The sequence below is a fragment of the Candoia aspera genome, chromosome 1, assembly GCF_035149785.1.
Source record: "Candoia aspera isolate rCanAsp1 chromosome 1, rCanAsp1.hap2, whole genome shotgun sequence".
Taxonomy (NCBI): domain Eukaryota; kingdom Metazoa; phylum Chordata; class Lepidosauria; order Squamata; family Boidae; genus Candoia; species Candoia aspera.
In genome coordinates this window covers 65,590,505-65,613,190 of record NC_086153.1, presented here as the reverse complement: position 1 = coordinate 65,613,190, position 22,686 = coordinate 65,590,505, and the positions used below count along the sequence as shown (strand labels likewise).

General features: G+C 38.7%; 1 protein-coding gene across 3 annotated transcripts in view; it reads left to right on the top strand.

Moving 5' to 3' along the window:
• The window catches only part of CRIM1 (cysteine rich transmembrane BMP regulator 1), a 159,528-nt gene extending 137,682 nt beyond the window's left edge, over positions 1-21,846 (top strand). For all 3 annotated transcript variants that reach the window (XM_063305812.1, XM_063305821.1, XM_063305829.1), the window contains 8 exons: positions 2,338-2,459; positions 2,969-3,178; positions 6,106-6,321; positions 9,878-10,099; positions 12,044-12,238; positions 13,004-13,126; positions 15,339-15,526; positions 19,018-21,846. In XM_063305812.1, coding sequence (XP_063161882.1) covers positions 2,338-2,459; positions 2,969-3,178; positions 6,106-6,321; positions 9,878-10,099; positions 12,044-12,238; positions 13,004-13,126; positions 15,339-15,526; positions 19,018-19,194 — 1,453 coding nt within the window. In that variant the 3' untranslated portion in view covers positions 19,195-21,846. The remainder of the gene's footprint in view (positions 1-2,337; positions 2,460-2,968; positions 3,179-6,105; positions 6,322-9,877; positions 10,100-12,043; positions 12,239-13,003; positions 13,127-15,338; positions 15,527-19,017) is intronic.
• Positions 21,847-22,686: the final 840 nt, after the last annotated feature.

Genomic DNA, 22,686 nt, shown 5'->3' with positions numbered 1-22,686 from the left:
TAAACGTTGTTTAAATAAATATACAGTAAAAAGTTAGCATGCAGTCATACATTTCTCATGTAGGTTAGTTATTAAGTTTACTTCGGTATATATTCTTTTGAGGCAGAGCATTGTTTTTATTTTTCTATAACTTATGGACATTGGGTGTATTGTTTAAAAATAGCAAATATCTGTTAAAGCTATTAAACATTAACCATTCTTTAACCATGGTGTTTTTAATGTAAACTTGACATCTCAGGAGAGTTAGGAGAGCATTCAGGGACCTTCTAGATTGTCCTTTTCACTGATAATACTGGCTTGCAACTTGACTCTTCTTTTGGGACAGAGTTCCCATTCTCCCAGAAGAGACTGGTAAGAATAGGAACTTTCTCCCCAAAATAACACATGCTGACAATCTAAACACCAATATGGCTAAACCATCAGTCAGCCAACAAATGTACATGTGAATATGATATCCCAGGAATTTCTAATTCTCTCCCATCTGTGATCTTTACCCAGAAGGATAGACAGATCATTAGAGGATAAAAAGAGTGGGTCCAGACTCTTTTTTTATTACACTGGAGAGTTGATGTGCTTTTCAGTCTGATGGCAATCCCACCTGGTAAGGGAGGAAGATGTACAGTAGAGATCATATAAGGAATCAAGTTCATAGTACAATCTTCATTAATACCAGTATCGCAAATCTTTGGTCCAGAAGCATCAAAAATACCTTCAGCAAAATCATGGCTTGATAATTTCTATTGTCTTTTCATTTGTTTGCTCCAAAAGAGGCACTGAGTAAGAGATGGTATCCAAGAAAATCCTCATAAACATTTCTTTAAACTTCTTGGATACATGAGTAGAATATTATTCCCTATAATACCAAGGTCAGACAAAATGTAAAGTAGCTACCCCAAAATAAGCTAGTAACTTCATATTTTGTAAAACTGACTCAACAGACAATAAGTGCAGCATTTATAAAGGGAAACAAAATTTAAAAATATGCCCTCAATGAGATTCCAAGATTTATGCAGTTAAGTTTAAGAGATAATACTAAAATGACTAAGCTCTAAGGAAGCAATGTCTAGAAAGCTATCTGCTGTTGATTTGTTCACATATAACAATAAATCAGGGTTTTTATAGTTGGTTAAAGTCATAAAAGTCTGGTTCCCATATAATGTTAAGCTACCATGAGTAGATTCACACTTAGACCAAGTCAAAAACAAGCAAACCACAGTACCTCTAGGCACTCTGTGTAAACCAGTCTGTCAGTTCAGATGATTGGTCTGTCTGTTCAGTACTTTCAATCCTGAGTGGCAACAGCTTTCCATGTTTTAGGCTGGAGTTTTTTAAACCCTCATCTGGAGAGGCAGGAATTGAACCTAGAACTTTCAGCATGTCATGGATTTGCTGCTGCTATTCATGTATAAGAACTCTCCAGCATGATTATTCCCCAAGTGCAGCAGTTGATTTCTCCGTATGGGCTTTCTTTTGTTTAGCCTGGAAGAAAGGCGAATGTTTATAGGGGAGTTTAGGTTGGCAGTTGGGTATACTGGTGACACCAGTTGAGCTCAGAAATGTTCAAAGTATCACCTGACACAGGAGAAAAGAAACCTGGAGGGAGAGGGATTTAGTCTGTTTGAACTTCTAATAGTCTGTAATTATAGGCCTTTTCAATAATGTACACTTTTTTTTAGTCTGATCCTCTTACCTTAAAGTCTGTATTTAAATTGGGGTGTTGCGTTATATTACATTTTTATGTTACGCTTGTTCATGAAGTAGCTGTAATTCATATTGGAAGGGCAGTATAAAGATGTAAGATAATTTGAACATAAAGAGTAGGTTTAGGGAAATCTGAAGGGTTTTTTAAAAAAAAAATAGTTCCTCATTATACTTTAATTTGAAAGTGGGAATATTCATTACTTGTAGTGAAGAACTACATATTCAGCTTTCAAAAAATAAATGCTTTTCTTCTGTTCATCACTTGCTTACCACTGCATTACTTCAGTATAATTCAGATCAAACATGCAAACATATTACTTAGGGTTGCTTTTCATTGGGAGAGAATAAGTTCAATTTAATAAACAGAGTTATTGTATGTTCCTTCTTCTTTTAAGTTTCTATTTATATTGCAGAAATACATTTTTCTGTCTACCAAAGAACTATCCATAAGTGAACATTTATTGAATTTGATGTTAAGTAGACATTGGCAGCCAGTCATGAACTGAACATAAGGCCTAGGTTTTTGTTTTGATTAGGTTAATCAATATTATTAAATTTATTTTTCAAGTAATTCCAGAAAAGAAATTGTAGTGATTATTTACTAAAAAAATAAGATAAATAATCTTCATTATCTAGCAAGAACAAACATGGATGTGAGATCTGTCGTTGTAAGAAATGCCCAGAGGTTTCATGTGGGAAGATCTGTCCAATGGGCTTCCAGAAAAATAACCAAGGATGTAATATCTGCAAATGTGCTGGTATGTTCAACTATTTCCAATGTATTTTTTACATTCTTTGACATCAAACATTAATATCTGTAATATAATTCCTTAATGCTATAATTCCTTAATGCTACTCCTTAATGTTAATAATTCCTTAGTGCTATAGTCCTGTATAAAAGTATTTACATTATATATTTTGAATAAAAGTTTATCTTCAAGAGTTTCATCATTTGAAAGATTATTTCATTGTTATTGATGCTGTTTTGCTTCCCAAAATTTCCAGTTGCTCTTGTTATGAATTGTGGGGAGAGGCATTTTCTTCCTTCCCTCTCAGGGGTTTTGTTAATTTTTCCATGGTTTCATGTGTCTGCCTAGGCCTTGTTTAATTTGATTTTACACATTTGTATGCTGTTCTTATTAGAAATCTCTGCTATCCATGGTAGTGTTCAACGTTTGACTATATTGATAAACTGATTTAATAAATACGAATTATCATTAGTTGTTCAAACCAGTTATACTAAAACACTGTATTTTTTATCATGTAGAGATACCAGCTTCCATAATACCACCTGCTAAGGCAGGGACTTGCTTGTCAGTAGATGGGCACCGTCATGAAAATGAAGAAAGTTGGCATGATGGCTGCCGTGAATGTTATTGTCATAATGGACGGGAGATGTGTGCTTTGATCACTTGTTCTGTACCCAACTGTGGCAATCCGACAATACACCCAGGACAATGTTGTCCATCATGCCCAGGTACCATTTTATAAATGATAAAACTTGCTTCTTAACTGTATGGCTCTTATTTTGTTTTGCGAGGGAAGAACTTATAAGTGAAAATGTTTGAGATACTTGCTAGATAAACCAGTTGAAACCTGCAGTGCTTCCATATAATTGCATAGGCATTATAAATTAACACTTGGCACTAATCTTAAGCATCCTAAATGTAATAATTTTAGCTTTCAAAGGCAGAAATATTTTAGTTCTTATACACATCATAGTAATTTAATTGGATGAAGAGAATGCAATCTTGGAAGTCCAAGAAGAGCTAAATATTCTTAAATGTTTAGGCAGTTTTGATTGCCAAAAAACAGCGCCAAGTAAAGTGCAGCTGTTCCTAGAGCTGTTCCATCTAGTTATGTAAAGTGAAGGTAAAGGGCAAAGATCAGATTTTTTAATCAGATTTGAGCCTAGAGTTGATCTGGAGGCTCAGAATCAGTTTGAAGTGAATCAGGAAAAAAACTGAACCTTGTGACTGATCCATATTTTTTATATACAATTCAGTAGGTATTTATCACTGTGTAGTTTCCATTACCTTCCTATATCCACACATTAGACAACTCAGAAAAATTAAAAGTATGTGGAAAGTGTATGAAATGTATTTATATGTCTAGTTTTAGCTGCCCTCTTTGGAGTTACAAGCATGCAAGAACCCAGTTTTGGTTTGCTAGGGATTGATTGATTGGATTTATATCTCAAATACCTGACTCTGAGTGACTAAGAATATTAAAAATAATAAAACCACATAGCAGCTGAGGAAAAAAAAACATACAATCAATACAACCAGGAAATGGGCTTCATCACAAACCAGGGCCCCAGGCTTGAGCACAAAACCAAGTCTTCAAGGTCTTACAGAAGACCTGCAGGGTCAGAGTCGATCTGATCTCCAGAGGAATGATATTCCGTGGTAGAATAGGCTTTCCTCCTTAGCCGCAAGGCTGAACCAAATGGGATGGGTAGAACAACCAGGGAGAGAGAGTCTCATAAGTAACCTGAACCCAAGCCATGAAGGCCTTTAAAGGTGACTACCGCCATGACAGGTGCTCCTAACTACCCATACCTCTGCATTCCACACCAGCAGAAGCTTCCAAATGCTACTCAAGATCAACACCATGTAGAATGCATTGCAATACTTCAATCAGGAACTCACGAGGGCATGAGTGACTGTGAGCAGGGCCTCCCCATCCAGGAATGGGCACACCTAATGCACATATCATAGCTGTGCAAAGGCCCTCCTACCCACAGCTGCCACCTGCTCCTCAAGCAGGAGCCATAAGTTCAGGAGGAACCCCAGATTGCACATCAGTTCTGTCTGAGGCAGTGCAACTCCATAACCAAAAATGGAAGGTCCCTGGAACCAGGTGGTCCAAAAACCCAGAGCCTCTTGGGTCTTGCTAGAGTTGAGCTGAAGCCTCTTATGCTCCATCCAGACCCCCATAGCTTCCAGGCACTGAGACGGAACCTGCAGAGCATCAGTTAGACAACCTGTGGTGGAGATAGAAAGCTGGGTATCATCAGCATACTGGTGATGCCTCACCCCAAACCGTTGGATGACCTCACCCAGCAGCTTCATGTAGAAGTTAAACAAAAGAGAAAGCGCTGAGCTCCAAGGCACCCAATGGAGTAGGGGCCATGGGCTGGACCTTTCCCCCTCATCAATACCAACTGCAGCTGACTCTAGAGGAAGGAGGAGAACCAGCACAACATGGTGCCACCCACCCCCAATTCCTGGAGCCAGTCCAGAAGGATATCATGATCGATGGTATCAAAAGCTGCTGAGAGGTCAAGAAGAGCAAGGATGGATGCAACAACCCCATTCTGCTCCTGCCAGAGGTCATCCAGAAGTGTGATCAATGCCATCTTGATCCCATACCCAAGCCTGAAGCCCAAAAGAAAGGGATCCAGAGTCATCTGTTTCTTCCAATGTCCTCTGCAGCTGCAGCGCAACCAATTGTTTGTTTGGTTTTTTCCCCCCAACTTAGTATCTTCTAGGTAGACAGCAGGTATTCTGAAGTTGAACTTTTTATTTATTAAGTGGGAGAGAAGGAAAGAGATATAGCTGCATTCCAGCTCACACTACTGAAAATGTGAATCTGGTCTGCGATGAGCCATTTGACTTTTTTCATTGTTCATGCTAAAGCCTTGACTGGAAACAAGTAACTGGCATTTTAGAATTGGACAGCTAATAAATTCAAGTAAATGAATTAATGAATGCTCCAATCACTAATTTGGATAAAGCATCCACAAAGCCATCAGCACTGAATAATTAGATGATAAAATAACGTGAACTTGCAAAATGACTGATATAATGCAAGGAAGAGAAGTTCCATACCTTGTATGGGTCACAGAGAGACCACAATATACTCACAAGTAGTCAGTTTATAAAATTGTATCTCTATTTGAAATTTCTGAACTGGTCTTTGCCCCATCGCCAAATACCTTGCTGTCGCTTTATATGTTTTTACGGCATTCAGTGGGCAGTCCTGAAAATAAAGCCTGCCTTTACTTTCAGTTCGAAAACATGCAAATGTGAGTAGATCAATAGGTACCGCTTCGGCGGGAAGGTAACGGCGTTCCGAGTCGTCATGCTGGCCACATGACCCGGAAGTGTCTATGACAACGCCGGCTCCATGGCTTAGAAACGGAGATGAGCACCGCCCCCTAGAGTCGGATTCGACTGGACTTTACGTCAAGGGAAACCTTTACCTTTACTTACTTTCATAGCATTATATTAACCCTATTTGTTGGTTAGGTGGGACCTAAGATGTTTTAAAATGTGTTTGTCTATAAATATAGTCATTTGCATTAGTCTTTGAAACCATTACTGTCAATTGAATCTATACTTTTAAATGGAAAACCAATGTAATTTTCTATTGCTTGGGGGTGGGTTCTATTTTTCACAGATGAATCCATTGTGCAGAAGCCGGAAATCAGTGGTCCAACCATCTGTTACGTTCCAGGAGGAGAGTATTTTGTGGAAGGAGATACATGGAACATTGATTCTTGTACACAGTGTACATGTCATAATGCAAGAGTCTTATGTGAAACTGAAGTCTGTCCCCCACTACTTTGTCGAAATCCCACACGTACTCAGGACTCATGTTGTCCCCAGTGCCCAGGTTAGCTTCATCTAATATATTTCAGCATATTTATTAACTTGCCCTATATCATTAGATCTCAAGAATAAGTATAATCAATAGTATTTGAAGAAAGCCATCTTTAAAAATACCCAGAGTCCAGCAACCACATGATGAAGTCCTTCATTGCTCCTGTGTAGAATTCTATTCCAAAATACGATCTTGAATTATATTTCTCCAGCATGTTGCTCTTGGGCACTAATGTAACTGAAGAGAAGGCAGAATTGAGTTTCCAAATATAAGCCCGCTCTTCTGAACTTAAACTTGTCTCTTACATAAGATCCACTCAAACTTTGTAGCTCTAATCCCATGGTTCCACTATATAATACCTATTAATCTCAATCATATATTTTTCACTTTTGGGATTAGTACACCCACACACACATTCTTTCTGTCTCTCTCACAGATACACACAACCCCCACAGAGAGATTCCACCATCATTCTTTCTCCTGTCTATCAGGTCATCCCAGGGCCCTAACTTCTCCCATCATTTTCCCTGGATTTCCTTCCTTCACCAGGGGCATTTCTGTAATAGAGGTGTTCGTTGATGAAGTTGTCTGCCCAAACATTGCTTATCCTAATTAGAAGTTACACTGCTAATCTCACCTGGTTGTAAGAGAACTAAAAGCCAGTTTTCTATTGCATTGTTAATCCATTTTATTTATTTTTAAAATATAAATGGCTTTTTCATCATTAAAAAAAAATACCAAAGTGACTTATTTCCCCTGTCCCCTATGTTGACCAAGAATAACAGGAGTTCAGTTCAATATATGATCTATATTCTGGTACAACTTAAATACAAGTAAGTAGCAGAAGTCTGATTACTGTTTTTCCTAGTGAAAAACCAATTTGTTGGGAGAATGTTTTGAGTAGAAAACAGAAGCAATGTGCTTAACCTTTCCTTTCTCTGCAATTTCTCCATTACATATTTTAGCCCTTCCCTAGATATATTTTCTTCTGCAGAGCTGCAATTAAAAACATAAGAACTAACTAGTCCAGTATTTCATTCCCACAGTATTCCCATATAGATCAGAAATCCCAGGAGAAGGTCACTTCAGAAGATATTTTAGGGGCAGAGAAGCATGAAAATAATTCAAAATCACTTTCCTGTTCTAAATTGAGAGCCAGTTTAGTTAGTGGTTAAGGTGCTAGCCTAGAAACCAGATGACTGCAAGTTCTAGGCCTCCTTTAGTGAAATGAAAGCTGGCTGAGTGACTTTGGGCCAGTCACACTCTCTTAGCCCAACTCACCTCATAGGGTGGTTGTTGTGGGGAAAATAAGAGGCAGGAGTATTAGGTATGTTCACTGCCTTGAATTGGCCAAAATACATAAAAGGTGAGATTTAAAAATCTAATAATAAAATAATAGTGTGTTTCCAACAATTCTTAAGAGCTGCCTTTTCTTACATAAGAATTAAGAATTAGTTTTAAAAGGTAGTTTCATTGAAGTTAGTAGAAATATTTCATTTATCAAAGTCTCAACTAGACTCTAATAAATTAACATGTGTCCCAAACTATATAGAACTAAATGGAATACTAAATAATGAAACCGCAATAGAGTAGACCAGCATTTTTCAAACTTGGCAACTTTAAGATGTGTGGACTTCAACTCCCAGAATTCCCTGCCTGGGGATTTCTGGGAGTTGAAGTCCACACATCTTAAAGTTGCCAAGTATGAAAAATGCTGGAGTAGACTATATTGTAGAGACTTCAAAAAGAGGTAAAAACTTCCACATATCTTTATTCTCCTCTTTCCTGTAACTTGTCACAGTGTGACAGGGTTACAATTAACCCAGGGTTACAAACCACAGACCAGAAGACTGAATGTTTTTCCTTTGGTATTTAAACATGGTAGGATTATTATACAAAATACCCATTCCTAATATGTTAAATCTAATATATACAACCTAATGATGTATTTATAAGTGACAGTACTTAACAAGGTGGTAAGTTTCCATTTTTACCCTGTGTCCTTAACTGCCCATCTTTTCTAGCCATAAAGGCAGTAATAACGCAATTCTTTCCCTAGCCCTCCCCTTTCAGGACTGGGAATTCTGTCCCTTTTACCCAGGGTTTAATGTTCTTTTAACTTACACTCAGCACTATATTTTCCTCCAGACTTCCACTTCAGTAGGTTCTGCTGAAGGCTGGAACAGCCTGGTGGTTTCTCCCTTCTTCTGAGCTGCTGCTTAACAGTTTGCGGGAGGGAGGGAAACCGTAACTTGTTGCTGGCTGTCTGTAGCTGGTCTGGAGGTTTGGGAGGCTGTCAAGCTCTGCTGCTCCTTACTACTTGCTTTGATTGGTACTCCTTACTCAGTTGTGATAACTTCAGTCTCGTTGCTCACTCCACCAAACTGTTGACGGTCAGTTTCACCTCCTTCCCCCACACACACAGCTGGCTGCTGCTGCAGCTCTCCGACTCAATTTCCTTTCTCTCTCACCAGTACTACCCACACCCTATGTAGCAGCGGTTCTCCTTTATCTTGCTGCAGTTCAGGTGTGGTCCTTTATTCTTAAAGTCTTAGGGGACACAAGACCAATAGGAAGAAAAACTAACAGCAGCAGCCTTGAGTCCTTCCTTCCACACATAGGCTTTAAACAAATACAAAAGCAGCTCATCAGCCTCCTTGCAATGGCAATGATTTCTTGTTAAATTCACAAAACAGTAAATCTGAAGCAATTCTAGTTAAAAGAAGCTGTCATTGCTCAGTGATGCAAGCTATTCTCTCCTGTTCTGGTAATACGTAGGTGTCAACCCACCTTTTTCTTCTAAGCGGTGTTATTACAAAACGGGTGTGTATCTATTCATAAAAGTGAACTGGGAGTTAACATGCAGATGTGGCTGCTTGTTATCTCCTGCCTTGAGGTGTATGAGCCTGCAGGAAGGCAAGATCAAAAAAGTAGGGAGGGCCAAAATCATAGGGGCTACACCTGCTTTTTTCTTCTCTTTCCTTGCGAACAATGAGATGAAGCTCACAGCTGTTATTAAAGCAAACCAAAAGTGTAGTTTAGCCCCTTTCCATTCCTTCTGCATTCAGGGGGGGAAAAACTGAAGCATTATTTTCTGAGGGCTGGGCATAAATAAATAAAATATTGCTCCTTCATATCTATTTTCTCTTGGTGCTGGGCTGCCTTTTCCGAGTATGATTTATCAAAATCCAGGAAACCCTTGATCCACACTTGTTCTGGGGAAAGGACCATTCAGGAGAAGGCTTTAATGAAAAAATTATATTCTGAAGGATGCTGGTGGCTGCCGAGTTATGTTGCTTACAGTTTCTCAGTTCTTTCATGAAGAATAGGCCAATTCAGGAATTACAGAATCCTCAGCATGGCAGGGAGTTGAAGACAGAGCTCCACCTCTGACCTGTTAATAGCATTCCATGTGATCAACAGCCTTGCACAATCAGGAGTTCCAATTCTATAGTGGAAAGCAATTCCAATTCCTCTTCAGAATGTCTGCATCAACATGTGTATTTAAAATGAAAAGCATTTCCCTGCCATTTCCTATCATTCCTATGCTGCATGTTTATTCTTCTAGATGAGCCTGTTCAGCCTTCCTTGTCAACCAATAAGAGCATGCCCAGTTACTGCAGAAATGATGATGGTGATATCTTCTTAACTGCTGAGTCATGGAAACCCAATGTTTGCACCAGCTGCATTTGCCTGGATGGTAGAATCAGCTGCTACTCTGAGTCTTGCCCGCCAGTATCCTGTGAGAGACCCGTTTTGAGGAAAGGGCAGTGTTGTCCTTACTGTATAGGTAAGCACTGGAAGGGAGAGAGAGGGGTGTGATAGAAGAGCTTTTTTCCCCCATCTTACTGAATGTTATGAAACTCTGTCAATTTAGGCCTTAATTGTATTTTCTGGTTTATCTGTAATACCTTTTAGTACGTATATTGGGAACTATAGTATAATCATTAATTATACCCTAACTGCTAGTTCTATGTGGCTAAGTCTCAGCACAAGCAAAAGTCATAGGTAATGTTGCTTAATATTAATATGGTATTGTTAGAATTAAATATTGAATAGATCGTAGCAAAAATAGATCTAGCCATAATTTGTATTAGGCACAAGTAACTTTTTCCACTCATATAGTGGAGCTCAGATTGCAAGAAGGCCAGAGAAAGGAAGGAAAGAAGGAGCACTCTTACAACCTGTCTTCTCCCCTGTCTCATATAATACCTTGACTGCAAAATCGTTATGTGATAGTACATTGCTTATTTTTCAGTCATGCCTTACAGGTTTTTGGAAGCAGAGTGATTGCATGTTTTGTTTCACTGGCGGCTGTTAGCAAAAAGGGGAGGACAGGATGATACTGCTGTGGATTTCTGCAAAGCCTACAGCTAGAATCATAGTTAACTTCAGTTTGAATATGGTCTGAAGCTATATGATTCTGTGTTTTGTATTTATTGCATTATATCTGAAATCATTCCTTGCATATGCTTATTTCTGCTTTTTTGCAAGGATTGTATCCATAACAACCATGAACGTGGAGTGGGGGAGAAGGAGGGGGCAAATGACGAGACGTGTGCTGTGATGACATCATGCAAATACTGTGACTTACATATGTTTGTCACACATTGGGACAGAAGTATATAATCACAGCAGTTAGATTAAGATATCAACATACTTTGTTGCAGATGCTGCTGGGAAGCACTTTTTTAAGCTTCTCATGTTAAGTATTAGCTAACATGTAAATTCTTCAGTGATAACATTTTCTTCCATATTCAAGTGGGTTTTTCTTTGATTATACATTGTGTATGTGAGGTATGTGTGCTTGTATACATACACACACACGCACACACATACTTACCTGGGTTCGTCCTTTTCTAACTTTCTGACAAAACCTTATTGCTTTTTCCTAGAAAAACTGAAATAACAAAATGTTTTAAGAGTTTAGGCATCTGAAAATTTTTTAAAAGGTTGTATTTCCATCAGTAGCTATGAAATAGGAAATTTTGTTCTCATTTATTCTGGCAGAATACAAAGTTCACATCTTGCATCTACTTGTCAGCAGAAGTACAATCTAGGTGTCCCAAATGACTTCTTGAAATAGAAAACTAATGTTAAGATCTAGATTCCAAACAAGTTTATTTTTAATATAGTTAAAGTTGTACATTTTTGCATGATATAATTTTACAAGTTGAAGAGAGTCCTTTAAATGCCACTTTCCAGCTCATCCCAACCCCCACCTCCAAGTGAGGTCCCCATTTATTGCAATACCTCACATCTCCATTGCATTTTCCCCACTAATGTATGAATGTGAATTCCCAAGGGACACATTTCAGAATTTCATCTCCAGTGCAACTCCCAAGGCCCTTCAACTAGGAATTCATTTTATCAAGAGTTAGAAAGATTGTGGTTAGACATAAACCCAAAAATGTATGAACTAAATAAAGTAATAGGTGTACATGATCTATTAATGGAAGCATAATAATTGAATATAATGTTTCAAAAACTTTAAAAGTTGAGCATGATAGAAGATTATTCTTAATGCTTGATCCTCTTTTTCCTTTATTAATATAACTTCAGTGCTACTGCTTCCTATTTCATTATGATTAAGCAGGTGTTTGCAGGAAAGGACAACATTCCAATTGGGGAAGTTAAAAACAAATGAAAATCAGTTTAAGACCTGAAATATAATCCCAGGATTTCTCTTCCAGTTATTCTGAAATTGCATTTTTATGGCATGTTCTTTCAATAGAAGACACGGCAACAAAGAGGGCAGTATGTCATTTTAATGGAAAAACCTACGCAGATGAAGAACGTTGGGACATTGATAGCTGCACACATTGCTACTGCTTGCAGGGTCAGACCCTTTGTTCCACAGTTAGTTGCCCACCTCTTCCTTGCGTGGAACCAATTAATGTGGAGGGAAGTTGCTGTCCCATGTGCCCAGGTAAGTTAGATTCTGGTAGTTTACTTAGTTTATTATTTTTTTTACATAAACACATTAAATAATCACTTATCCAAGTGAAGGAAACAGTTTGGAGAGATGAAAGAATTGTTACAGAGAATATAGAGGTGGGCTTTGAGGGAGAGAAGAAAGATCTGGAGGTGCAGCAAGGCTCGGGGAACTATGCAAGGGAGTGTGCGATGATTGCCATTGTTAATCAAGTCACCATGGGTTGTTAAGCAAGGACATCACATGGTCACCATCTGTGACCTCCCAGCTTCCCCATTGACTTTGCTTGTTGGAAACCAGCGAAGAAGGTCACAAATGGCAACCACATGACCGTGAGACTCTGCAACATCGTAATTGCAAGCTGGGTGCCAAGCAGTCGTGTAACTGCAGGGATGCTGCGACAGCAGGACCAGCTGTTCAGCACCATCGCAAGTTTGAACAGTCACTGAACAAGTGGCCTCGGTCGTAAACCGAGGACTACTTGTATTGTCCCCAGTTGCTCACCTGTTCTTAATTATCAGTGATAAGGACTGGGTTTTCATAATGCTATTATCAGACATTTTTTCTGCTTCCTTTTATTCTATAATTTTATGTAACCTATTTACACCTAGGCATCTGGAGAATTTAAAAAAAATACTTCATTAATATATTGCAAATTATTATATATTAAATGTAGAGTCCATTATAAATTGCCTTCTTTCATTGTTAACAATGTTGCTATCTAGCTAGCTTTCCTGTAAATTCCTAATTATTTTGCAGAAATGTACGTACCTGAACCTACCAACATTCCAATTGAGAAGACAAATCACAGAGGCGATAAAGAACGAGACGCACCGGTCTGGCCTACGTTCAGTGAAAATGACGTTGTCCATATCCATAAAGGTAAATAATATTTAACTCAAATATCTCTGCAGAAAGCAAAGCACACTTAGGTGAGCTTCAAACTTTTTTTTTTTTTTTTAATCCTTAGAACCTTTTTGGAGATTTTAGTATTTTGAAAGGTTATTAGGAAAGCCAAATTTCACTAAAAGAATTTGGTGCCCTCTAAACGTGTTGAGCTATAGTTCTCTGCTGGCTGGAGATGAGAGGCCGTGACACATTCTGAAGGCATCAGATGGGGGAAGGATCTCTTGGTCAGACTTACCTTTGCCAATAGAATGGCCTGTTTGAAGCAGAGAAATAGGGTGCCTGTTCACAGCAATTATTTATGTTTTAATACAGGACAGACAACCACTTCTGTAGCCAGGAACTGCAGTTTATTCAACCTTTTTTTTCCCCCCCCAGTTCCAGGGGCCGTACAGGCATGATGTTGAATGCGGTAACCCTGGAAGTGATAGAGGCAGGAGTTCTTACTCTATTAGATACATGATTGGGTTTTGTTTTGTTTTGTTTTTCCAGAGGAACGCATCTATTTAATAGCCTTTTTTTTTCTTATTTTAAAAAGTGAAAAAGTACATTGCCCTCAGTCAGCTTTTTGACACTAAATTTTAGCAATGCAATTTGAAGGGCTCCACGGGCTGCAAAAATTGCCTGGACTGCATGTAGCCCACATGGGTTGGCCACATTTTTGCTGAATACATTTGTGTCCTTTTAGACAGGAGAAATGTATTTATTGCACAAGACAATCATGGTTCTTGTAGAAACCATTAAAAGTAAGGCATGAGAATCCAATATGTAGCTAGCAAGAAAGAGCAAAAAAAACGGGGGGGGGGGGGTCTTGGATTACGCAATTTTTTTCAGGAAAACTGTTTATTAGAAACCGGATTGAAAAAATGCCCATAAGTAGGCAGAACATGAACAGTGGCAACTCCTCTGTTACTTTCTTAGAACTTCCTGAGCTGGAGCCAAACTTAGCAATATTTGCGTAATGCAATTAATTTGCCCCAGTGATTTCAATAGGTCTCTGCTAAGAATAATTAAGTCTGTATGATTAAGCCCAATAAGTGTTACTTTTAACCCTTTTTTATAATGAACCCATTATTTCTTTACTGCATATTGATATCCTCAAATAGGCAACTTTCTGGGCTGTTTACAAAGGGAAAGCAAACATTATAAAATAAAAGATCAAGAAGGGCAAAAACATAAAATTTAAAACAATACACTGTCTCCAACAATCAGCAGAACTACAACCTGCAGGCCATTTACACCTGCCGCTGATGAGCTTTCTCCAGAGCACTATTCAACGCCCTCTCCTCTGCAGTTATGAATGGCAGATATAATGGAATCCCCATAGAGCTTAGGCAATGTCCTGGTGCCTCTGCTGAATCTGAAACCCTGGAACATGTCTTTCTAAGGTGTAAAGTTTATGTGGAGCTAGATTTTCAATTAATTTTATCCCCAATGGAAAGACTGCCTAGTTGTCTTGATCAATGTTACTTAGAAATTTTCTTAAATGATGGGTGTCCTGAATCACCATTTTAATTGCTAAGTTTTGTGCCTTAGGCTATGTCATTTACAGATCCAGTAATAGAAGCACATCATAAACCCAACAGTTAAACGTTTTATACTTTGGGATTTAGTGGATTGTTTTAACTTATCTTTGTACTGGTCTTCGACCATAATAAAGATAATGCATGTAAAACAATATCAATATTAAATAACAAGCCAACAGCACAACAGGATTGTAAGCGCCCTAGTATAATTTTCCAATGGATTGATTGAAAAATATGGAAAGGGCTGGGTATTTTACAGAAAATTAGCAGCAGCTTCCAATTCCCACTTGTTTAACTAAAACAATAATAACATTACATTTTCCATCTATATTATGCTGCAAAAATGAAGAAGTCTGTGTGACAAAGACTGAATTAATGTCAGTTTAGTTCTAGTACTGAAAATATTTTCCCAGCTCACAGTTCTGATTTACTGAACACGTGTGCACACAATAGATTTGAGAAGCCTGAAGTCTGCCTGTACTTGACCTCAGTAAAACTTACTTGAATCTAAATATGTCTTACAGTATTGCTTTTAGTTATTAGCACATCGTTTGGGAAATTCTTGTTGCTCAGGTTAATATATATGATAACTCACCTTGAGCTATTCCATTACATTATTATTTAATGCTTTATTGTTAATTGTTTGTTTATACATTTTACAGATATGGGTCACCTTCAGGGTGAATACAGAGAAACTAGAGGATCACAGCCAAGTACGGAAGCATCTCTTGATTCTCTTGCCTGGGTAACCATACCCCTCATAACAGCTCTAGTTCTTATAATAGCACTTTTGTTTATCAATCGGAAAAAGCAGTGGATACCATTATCCTGCTACAGAGCTCCAGCAAAGGTAATGGAATAAATAGCTTGTGTACTGCATAAATAGGTAGCTGGCTATCTTGAATCAGTTGAGCAGTTACACATACAATTAAATAAGAGCAGACAGTTCTGGAAATGGAGATCTGCAAGTCTCTTCTCTGTGTGTCCCCTAAGGATGCATGGCCTGAAGCACTGTTTCTTCGCAAGACTGATTGCTTTCAGAGATCATTGCTTTTGGAGATAAAGGATTGATTAAAGGAAGGTGGTGGTGGTGGTGGTTTTTTCTCCATCTAGCATATAGTTCTTCGGCAAAGGATCGTTACCTTGTCGTGGTGCTGGAGCTTGAGCACCTCAATGATGCCATGAGCTAAACCGTGAAGGGCCACCCAAGACGGGAAGGTCATGACAGAGAGGTCAGACTAAATGCAATCCCTGGGGAAGGTAATGGCAACCCACCCCAGTATTCTTGCCATGAAAACTAAATGGATCAGTACAACCAGAGATATGTCGGTATACCATCGGAAGATGAGACCCCCAGGTCGGAAGATGGTCAAAATGCTACTGGGGAGGAACAGAGGATGAGTTCAACTAGCCCCAGACGTGATGACGCAGCTAGCTCAAAGCCGAAAGGACGGCTAGTGGCCGACGGTGCTGGTGGTGAACGGCGAATCCAATGTTCTAAGGATCAACACACCATTGGAACCTGGAATGTAAGATCTATGAGCCAGGGCAAATTGGATGTGGTTATTGGTGAGATGTCAAGATTAAAGATAGACATTTTGGGCATCAGTGAACTGAAATGGACTGGAATGGGCCACTTCACATCAAATGACCACCAGATCTACTACTGTGGACAAGAGGACCACAGAAGAAATGGAGTAGCCTTCATAATTAATAGTAAAGTGGCTAAAGCAGTGCTTGGATACAATCCAAAAAACGACAGAATGATCTCAATTCGAATTCAGGGCAAGCCATCTAACATCACAGTGATTCAAATACACGCCCCAACCACAAATGCTGAAGAAGCTGAAACAGAGCAGTTCTATGAGGATCTGCAGCACCTACTGGACAACACGCCTAAAAGAGATGTTATTTTCATCACAGGAGACTTGAATGCTAAGGTGGGCAGTTAAATGACACCTGGAATTACAGGTAAGCATGGCCTGGGAGAACAAAACAAAGCAGGACATAGGCTGATAGAATTTTGCCAAGACAATTCACTCTGCATAACAAACACTCTCCTAAGAGACGGCTTTATACATGGACTTCACCAGATGGACAACACCGAAATCAGATTGACTACATCCTTTGCAGCCAAAGGTGGCGGACATCTGTACAGTCGGTAAAAGGTTGAGTGGGCCTTAAGAAGCATTGCTAATAACAAGGCAGCAGGAGACGACGGCATCCCAGCTGAACTGTTCAAAATCTTGCAAGATGATGCTGTCAAGGTAATGCATGCTATATGCCAGCAAATTTGGAAAACACAAGAATGGCCATCAGATTGGAAAAAATCAACTTATATCCCCATACCAAAAAAGGGAAACACTAAAGAATGTTCAAACTATCGAACAGTGGCACTCATTTCACATGCCAGTAAGGTAATGCTCAAGATCCTGCAAGGTAGACTTCAGTTCATGGAGCGAGAATTGCCAGATGTACAAGCTGGGTTTAGAAAAGGCAAAGGAACTAGAGACCAAATTGCCAATATCCGCTGGATAATGGAAAAAGCCAGGGAGTTTCAGAAAAACATCTATTTCTGTTTTATTGACTATTCTAAAGCCTTTGACTGTGTGGACCATAACAAATTGTGGCAAGTTCTTGGTGGTATGGGGATACCAAGTCATCTTGTATGCCTCCTGAAGAATCTGTATAACGACCAAGTAGCAACAGTAAGAACAGACCACGGAACAACGGACTGGTTTAAGATTGGGAAAGGAGTACGGCAGGGCTGTATCCTCTCACCCTACCTATTCAACTTGTATGCAGAACACATCATGCGACAAGCTGGGCTTGAGGAATCCAAGGCTGGAGTTAAAATCTCTGGAAGAAACATTAACAATCTCAGATATGCAGATGATACCACTTTGATGGCTGAAAGTGAAGAACTGAGGAGTCTTATGATGAAGGTGAAAGAAGAAAGTGCAAAAGCTGGCTTGCAGCTAAACCTCAAAAAAACCAAGATTATGGCAACCAGCTTGATTGATAACTGGCAAATAGAGGGAGAAAATGTAGAAGCAGTGAAAGACTTTGTATTCCTAGGTGCAAAGATTACTGCAGATGCTGACTGCAGTCAGGAAATCAGAAGACGCTTAATCCTTGGGAGAAGAGCAATGACAAATCTCGATAAAATAGTTAAGAGCAGAGACATCACACTGACAACAAAGGCCCGCATAGTTAAAGCAGTGGTGTTCCCCATAGTAACATATGGCTGCGAGAGCTGGACCATAAGGAAGGCTGAGAGAAGGAAGATCGATGCTTTTGAACTGTGGTGTTGGAGGAAAATTCTGAGAGTGCCTTGGACTGCAAGAAGATCAAACCAGTCCATCCTCCAGGAAGTAAAGCCAGACTGCTCACCTGAGGGAACGATACTAAAGGCAAAACTGAAATACTTTGGCCACATAATGAGAAGACAGGACACCCTGGAGAAGATGCTGATGCTAGGGAGAGTGGAAGGCAAAAGGAAGAGGGGCCGACCAAGGGCAAGGTGGATGGATGATATTCTAGAGGTGACGGACTCGTCCCTGGGGGAGCTGGGGGTGTTGATGACCGACAGGAAGCTCTGGCGTGGGCTGGTCCATGAAGTCACGAAGAGTCGGAAGCAACTAAACGAATAAACAACAAAGCATATAGTTAATATATTTGGGGGGGAGATGGGCAGTGATAGAAATTTGAATAATAAATAAACTGTGGAATACATTGCCAGCAGTTGGAATAATGGTAACTGGGTAGTTTTAAAAGGAGACAGGAAGATTCATGGAAAATAGTTGTATACTACCTCCTGAAACAGAGTGAGGAAGTGTTCAGTACTGGTTGCTGGAAAGCAGTGTTGGAAGGGACTATCACACTCCAGTCTGGGCTTGCAATGTTCCAAAATGTATCATGTTGGCCATTGTGACAGAAGCCACCAGGCGTAGGTGGCTTGTGGCTGTATCCAGTAGAGCTCTTCTTACATTCTTAACACTTGCCAAAGCCCAGAAGGGTGCAGTAGCCTTTTGCCTAAGAAAGTTATTTATGCTGGGGATCATTCTAATAACTGCACGTTAATTATGATTACAATCATTATTAATTTTATTTGTATACTCTTCTTCCAAATGGAGCCCTGAGCAGTACGAAGGCATAGTATGTGTTTGTGCTGTTAGCTTTTGAGTCTAAATTGTATTGTGGGATTGGGCTGAGCTGTTTTTGTGATGTGTGTGTGTGTTCCTCGCCTTTGCAGTTAAGAAGAGGACACAGTTTAATAGAGAATAAAAACATACGCTACACAGAATGCTCATTTTCTGTATTATGTTTCCACCCAAACAGCCTTCCTGCTTAAATAATCAACTAGTGTATGTGGACTGCAAGAAAGGCACCATGGTTCAGGTGGACAGTTCTCAGAGAATGCTTAGAATTGCTGATCCAGATTCAAGATACAGTGGATTCTACAGCATGCAAAAACAGAGTAACTTACAAGCAGATAATTTCTATCAGACAGTGTGAGAAACTGCAACTCTTACCAAGAAGTTAAGAAGAAACAAAGGCTGAGTCTGCTATTCAAATAAAACTAGAATCATGCACTTGCTTAGTGGATTGTATTGGATTTGTGACTTCATGTACAGCTCTAAGACCTTGTCGGGATTGAATCTGATTCCTGCAGTGTGCCAGAACAAGCATTCCCACTTCTGACCAAGTGTTTTCCTGGAACCAAAGTTTTAAAATTTGTTGATGTTTTGCTTGTAACATAGTAATCATGATTGTTTGGGAAGAGAAAATTGGGGTGAGCTTGCGTGGTTAGAACAGGAAGCTTCAAAGAAGAAAAGCTGGTCAGCTTAGCTTGGAGTCAAAGAATATAGCTTTTTACTCACACTCCAAAATTGCATGTAGTGCAGTGAAGTATCAGCAGAACCCTAAATGAATTCAAATAAAGTTTGGGGTTCTTACGCTACAAAAATAAACTCATAGGAGATAAATCTGTTGCATCACAGGTGCAATATAGCTGCAACTGTGTTTTTCTACCTGGTCAGAAGCTGCAGTAGCAAATGAATGATACAATGAGGAAAACGTTAAAACAAAAAGGGCAAATTTATTGAAGATCTGTACAATTATACATTGTGCTGCTTTTTGTTTTTCATTTTGATGCTAATTGACCAGAGTGGCAGTTAGCAAATGGTTAAGGCCTGTATAATTCCTGAGAAGAGCACTGGATCTTTTGGCAACAGTATTGAAGAGGGAGAAAAAAGAAGGAAACGTTAAATACCGTTTGATTCCAGAACTCTGTCTGCGTGTGTGTGTGCACGCGTGTGCATGCACACGGGTGTGTGTGTTTCTTTTACTGTCTATCAGTTTCAGGTGGTTCACACACCAAGTTATCTTTGAAGAAAAGGATCTTGTCGGATGAAGATCTTGCTCAGATTCATTTTTGTATCATCATGTTAAAGGGTTGGGGGGGTTTCTGTTACTGATTATGCAGACTAGAAGCAACTTTCATGCTAGGAAGCTGCTTAATTTTAATGTATATTACTCAAGCACCTTTTTGGAAGCTCAGAAAGATCATGCTTCTTTAAAACTTTAGCTTTATAGAAATATCCATGTAAATATAGTTATGCTTAAAAAAAGCATTTGTGTGTCTGTGTGTTTTAAGTGTATATGTGTATAGTATTTATATATACATACACATACGTATATATGTGTGTGAATGTATATATATATATATATATAAAAATACACATATACTCATACTAGATATGTATATATGTATATATACAGTATATATATGCTATTTATATATACAGTATATATCAGTATAATTTTGTATTTTCCCTGTTGAATGTATTTTTAACTGAGATTTTACCCAGAACAGAAACACAGGCATTCCATATCATTACTGAAACTTGTGTGTGTAGAAAGACAAGATGAGGTGGTCTCATTTTATCTAGTTTTATTTGATTTGGAAGTGTTAGGATGCAAATGAGTGTGTGCGTGCTCTTGTGTTTGCATACATATACAGTGTGTGCACAATTTTAGCAGTAGGCATTAGTATCGCTACTTGCTACATTTCAGGGTGTGTGTGTGCGTGTGCGTTTGTTACCTTATCCCGCATGGCCTTAAAAAGGCTTAAAATTCAATGCATTGGCTAGAGACACTGATAATGTATAGGCAGCAGTTCTCAATTCCACAGAAGAGCAGTATCCGCATTTGGATTTATGTCACAATAGTTGCTTGACGCAGCTATTAAAATAAAGTCCACAACTCTCCGAAGGTTTGTTGCAGCTTGACTTGTAACTTTAACTGTACCCACAACTTCAACTTTTCCAAACAGGTCTTGGCACTTTTATACTAACTGCCCACTTGTGTGTTGCCTTTTACTTTCACAATGGCTTGTCCTGAGACACAGATACCCAATATGTTTAATGTGAAAAGAAAATGTATTTTTTGTAAAGGAACTCTCAAGTATTGTTGTAAATACTTGGTCAGAGATTACTGAACTTTAAAACTGAAAAACCTAATTTATTATATGACCTAATTTATTAATCTGAAGATTATCAAATATCTTGTTTTAGAATATCAAAAAGTGTTCTAGCTGTTTGCGTTAAAGAGAAAAGGTGATAGGTGTATCATAAAGGCTCAACGTTTTTTCTGTTATGAATTCAGTTTCCAAAAGAGAAAAGGAAAGAAATGTAGCCCCTTTGCCCCCACACAGCATTTTATCCTTAGTATGAAGACACTGAAACAAATGTTACTCTCCCATTATTCAGATTCTGTCATGGTAAATCATCGATTCCTTTCAAAAATAGTAAATGGTCTTTCTTGGAAAATTGTAAATGCTTGCTTTGTTTTACAATCAAGGCCATATTCTGAATGCTATTTGCAGGATATAGGACATGGTGTAAAATGTTTTTATTGTTTTATTATTATTTTAAAGATATTATTTATCCTATGTGCTGTATTCATTACACTCTTTTACTTTGGTTCCTGTTGTGCTCTTGTAAGAGAAATGCAGATACAATTTTCTGAAAAATAACATAGATGCATATTATGGCACTTGGAGTGCGCTGCAATTTGGCAGGTTGCTTGTTTACTTTTTAAAATGTAAGATGGTTTCTTGTAATTTGGCTCTTGGCAGCACAATAAAAATTAACTTGATGAACTTTTTATCATTGTGAAATGAGTATTTTCTGTAGAATGTGGTTTTGATTTTTTTTTTTAACTTTCCCAGATTTGCATGTTGACAGATACCTTTCTTGCAGTACACAGAGCTCTTGTTAAGGATCTAGCCAGTTTAAGTCCTCTTCTATAATGCTCCATTACATCCATCTCTGCCCATCTTCTAAGGTTTGAATTTTTCCTCTCTCTATTCAGTATTACAGAGGATCAGCATTAAATCCTTGTTGGATGATTCCTCAGCCTGTTTTTTTAAAAGATGCTTGTTCCATTCTCCCTAAATTTATTCCCCCCAACTTGCTGATATTCTTGTTCTAGTATGAAAATGTTATTTGCGTGGAAAATGAGCTGATACTCTCAGCATGCAGTCTTAGGGGCACCAGTGTGTCCATAGACACACCCCTTAATGCTTGTCATCTTTTTGTATTCATACTTGAATTTTAAAAAACAGGAAGTTAACTTGCATCTGTCCTCAGTAATGTATCATAGAGGTGGAAGGGGCCATTTAGGCCATTAAGTCCTTGTCAGCTCAGGAATCCAAATTAAAGCATCCCGGAAAGATAATGTTCCAGCCTCCTCCTGAACACATCCAGTGAATGGAAGTCTTACCACCTCTTTGGTTATTTGGCTGCACTGCCAAACTGCTCTACTGTTAAGGAATATTTTTCTGACATTCAGCTGGAATCACCTTGTGTCCTGCATTCTGGAACAACAGGAAACAGGTATTGACTTCCTTCTGTGTAACATCATTTGAAGAGTGGTCTCAGTCATCTCTTTTCAAGCCTAAACACATCCAGCCCCTTTAAACTCTCTTCATGTGACTTGATTTCT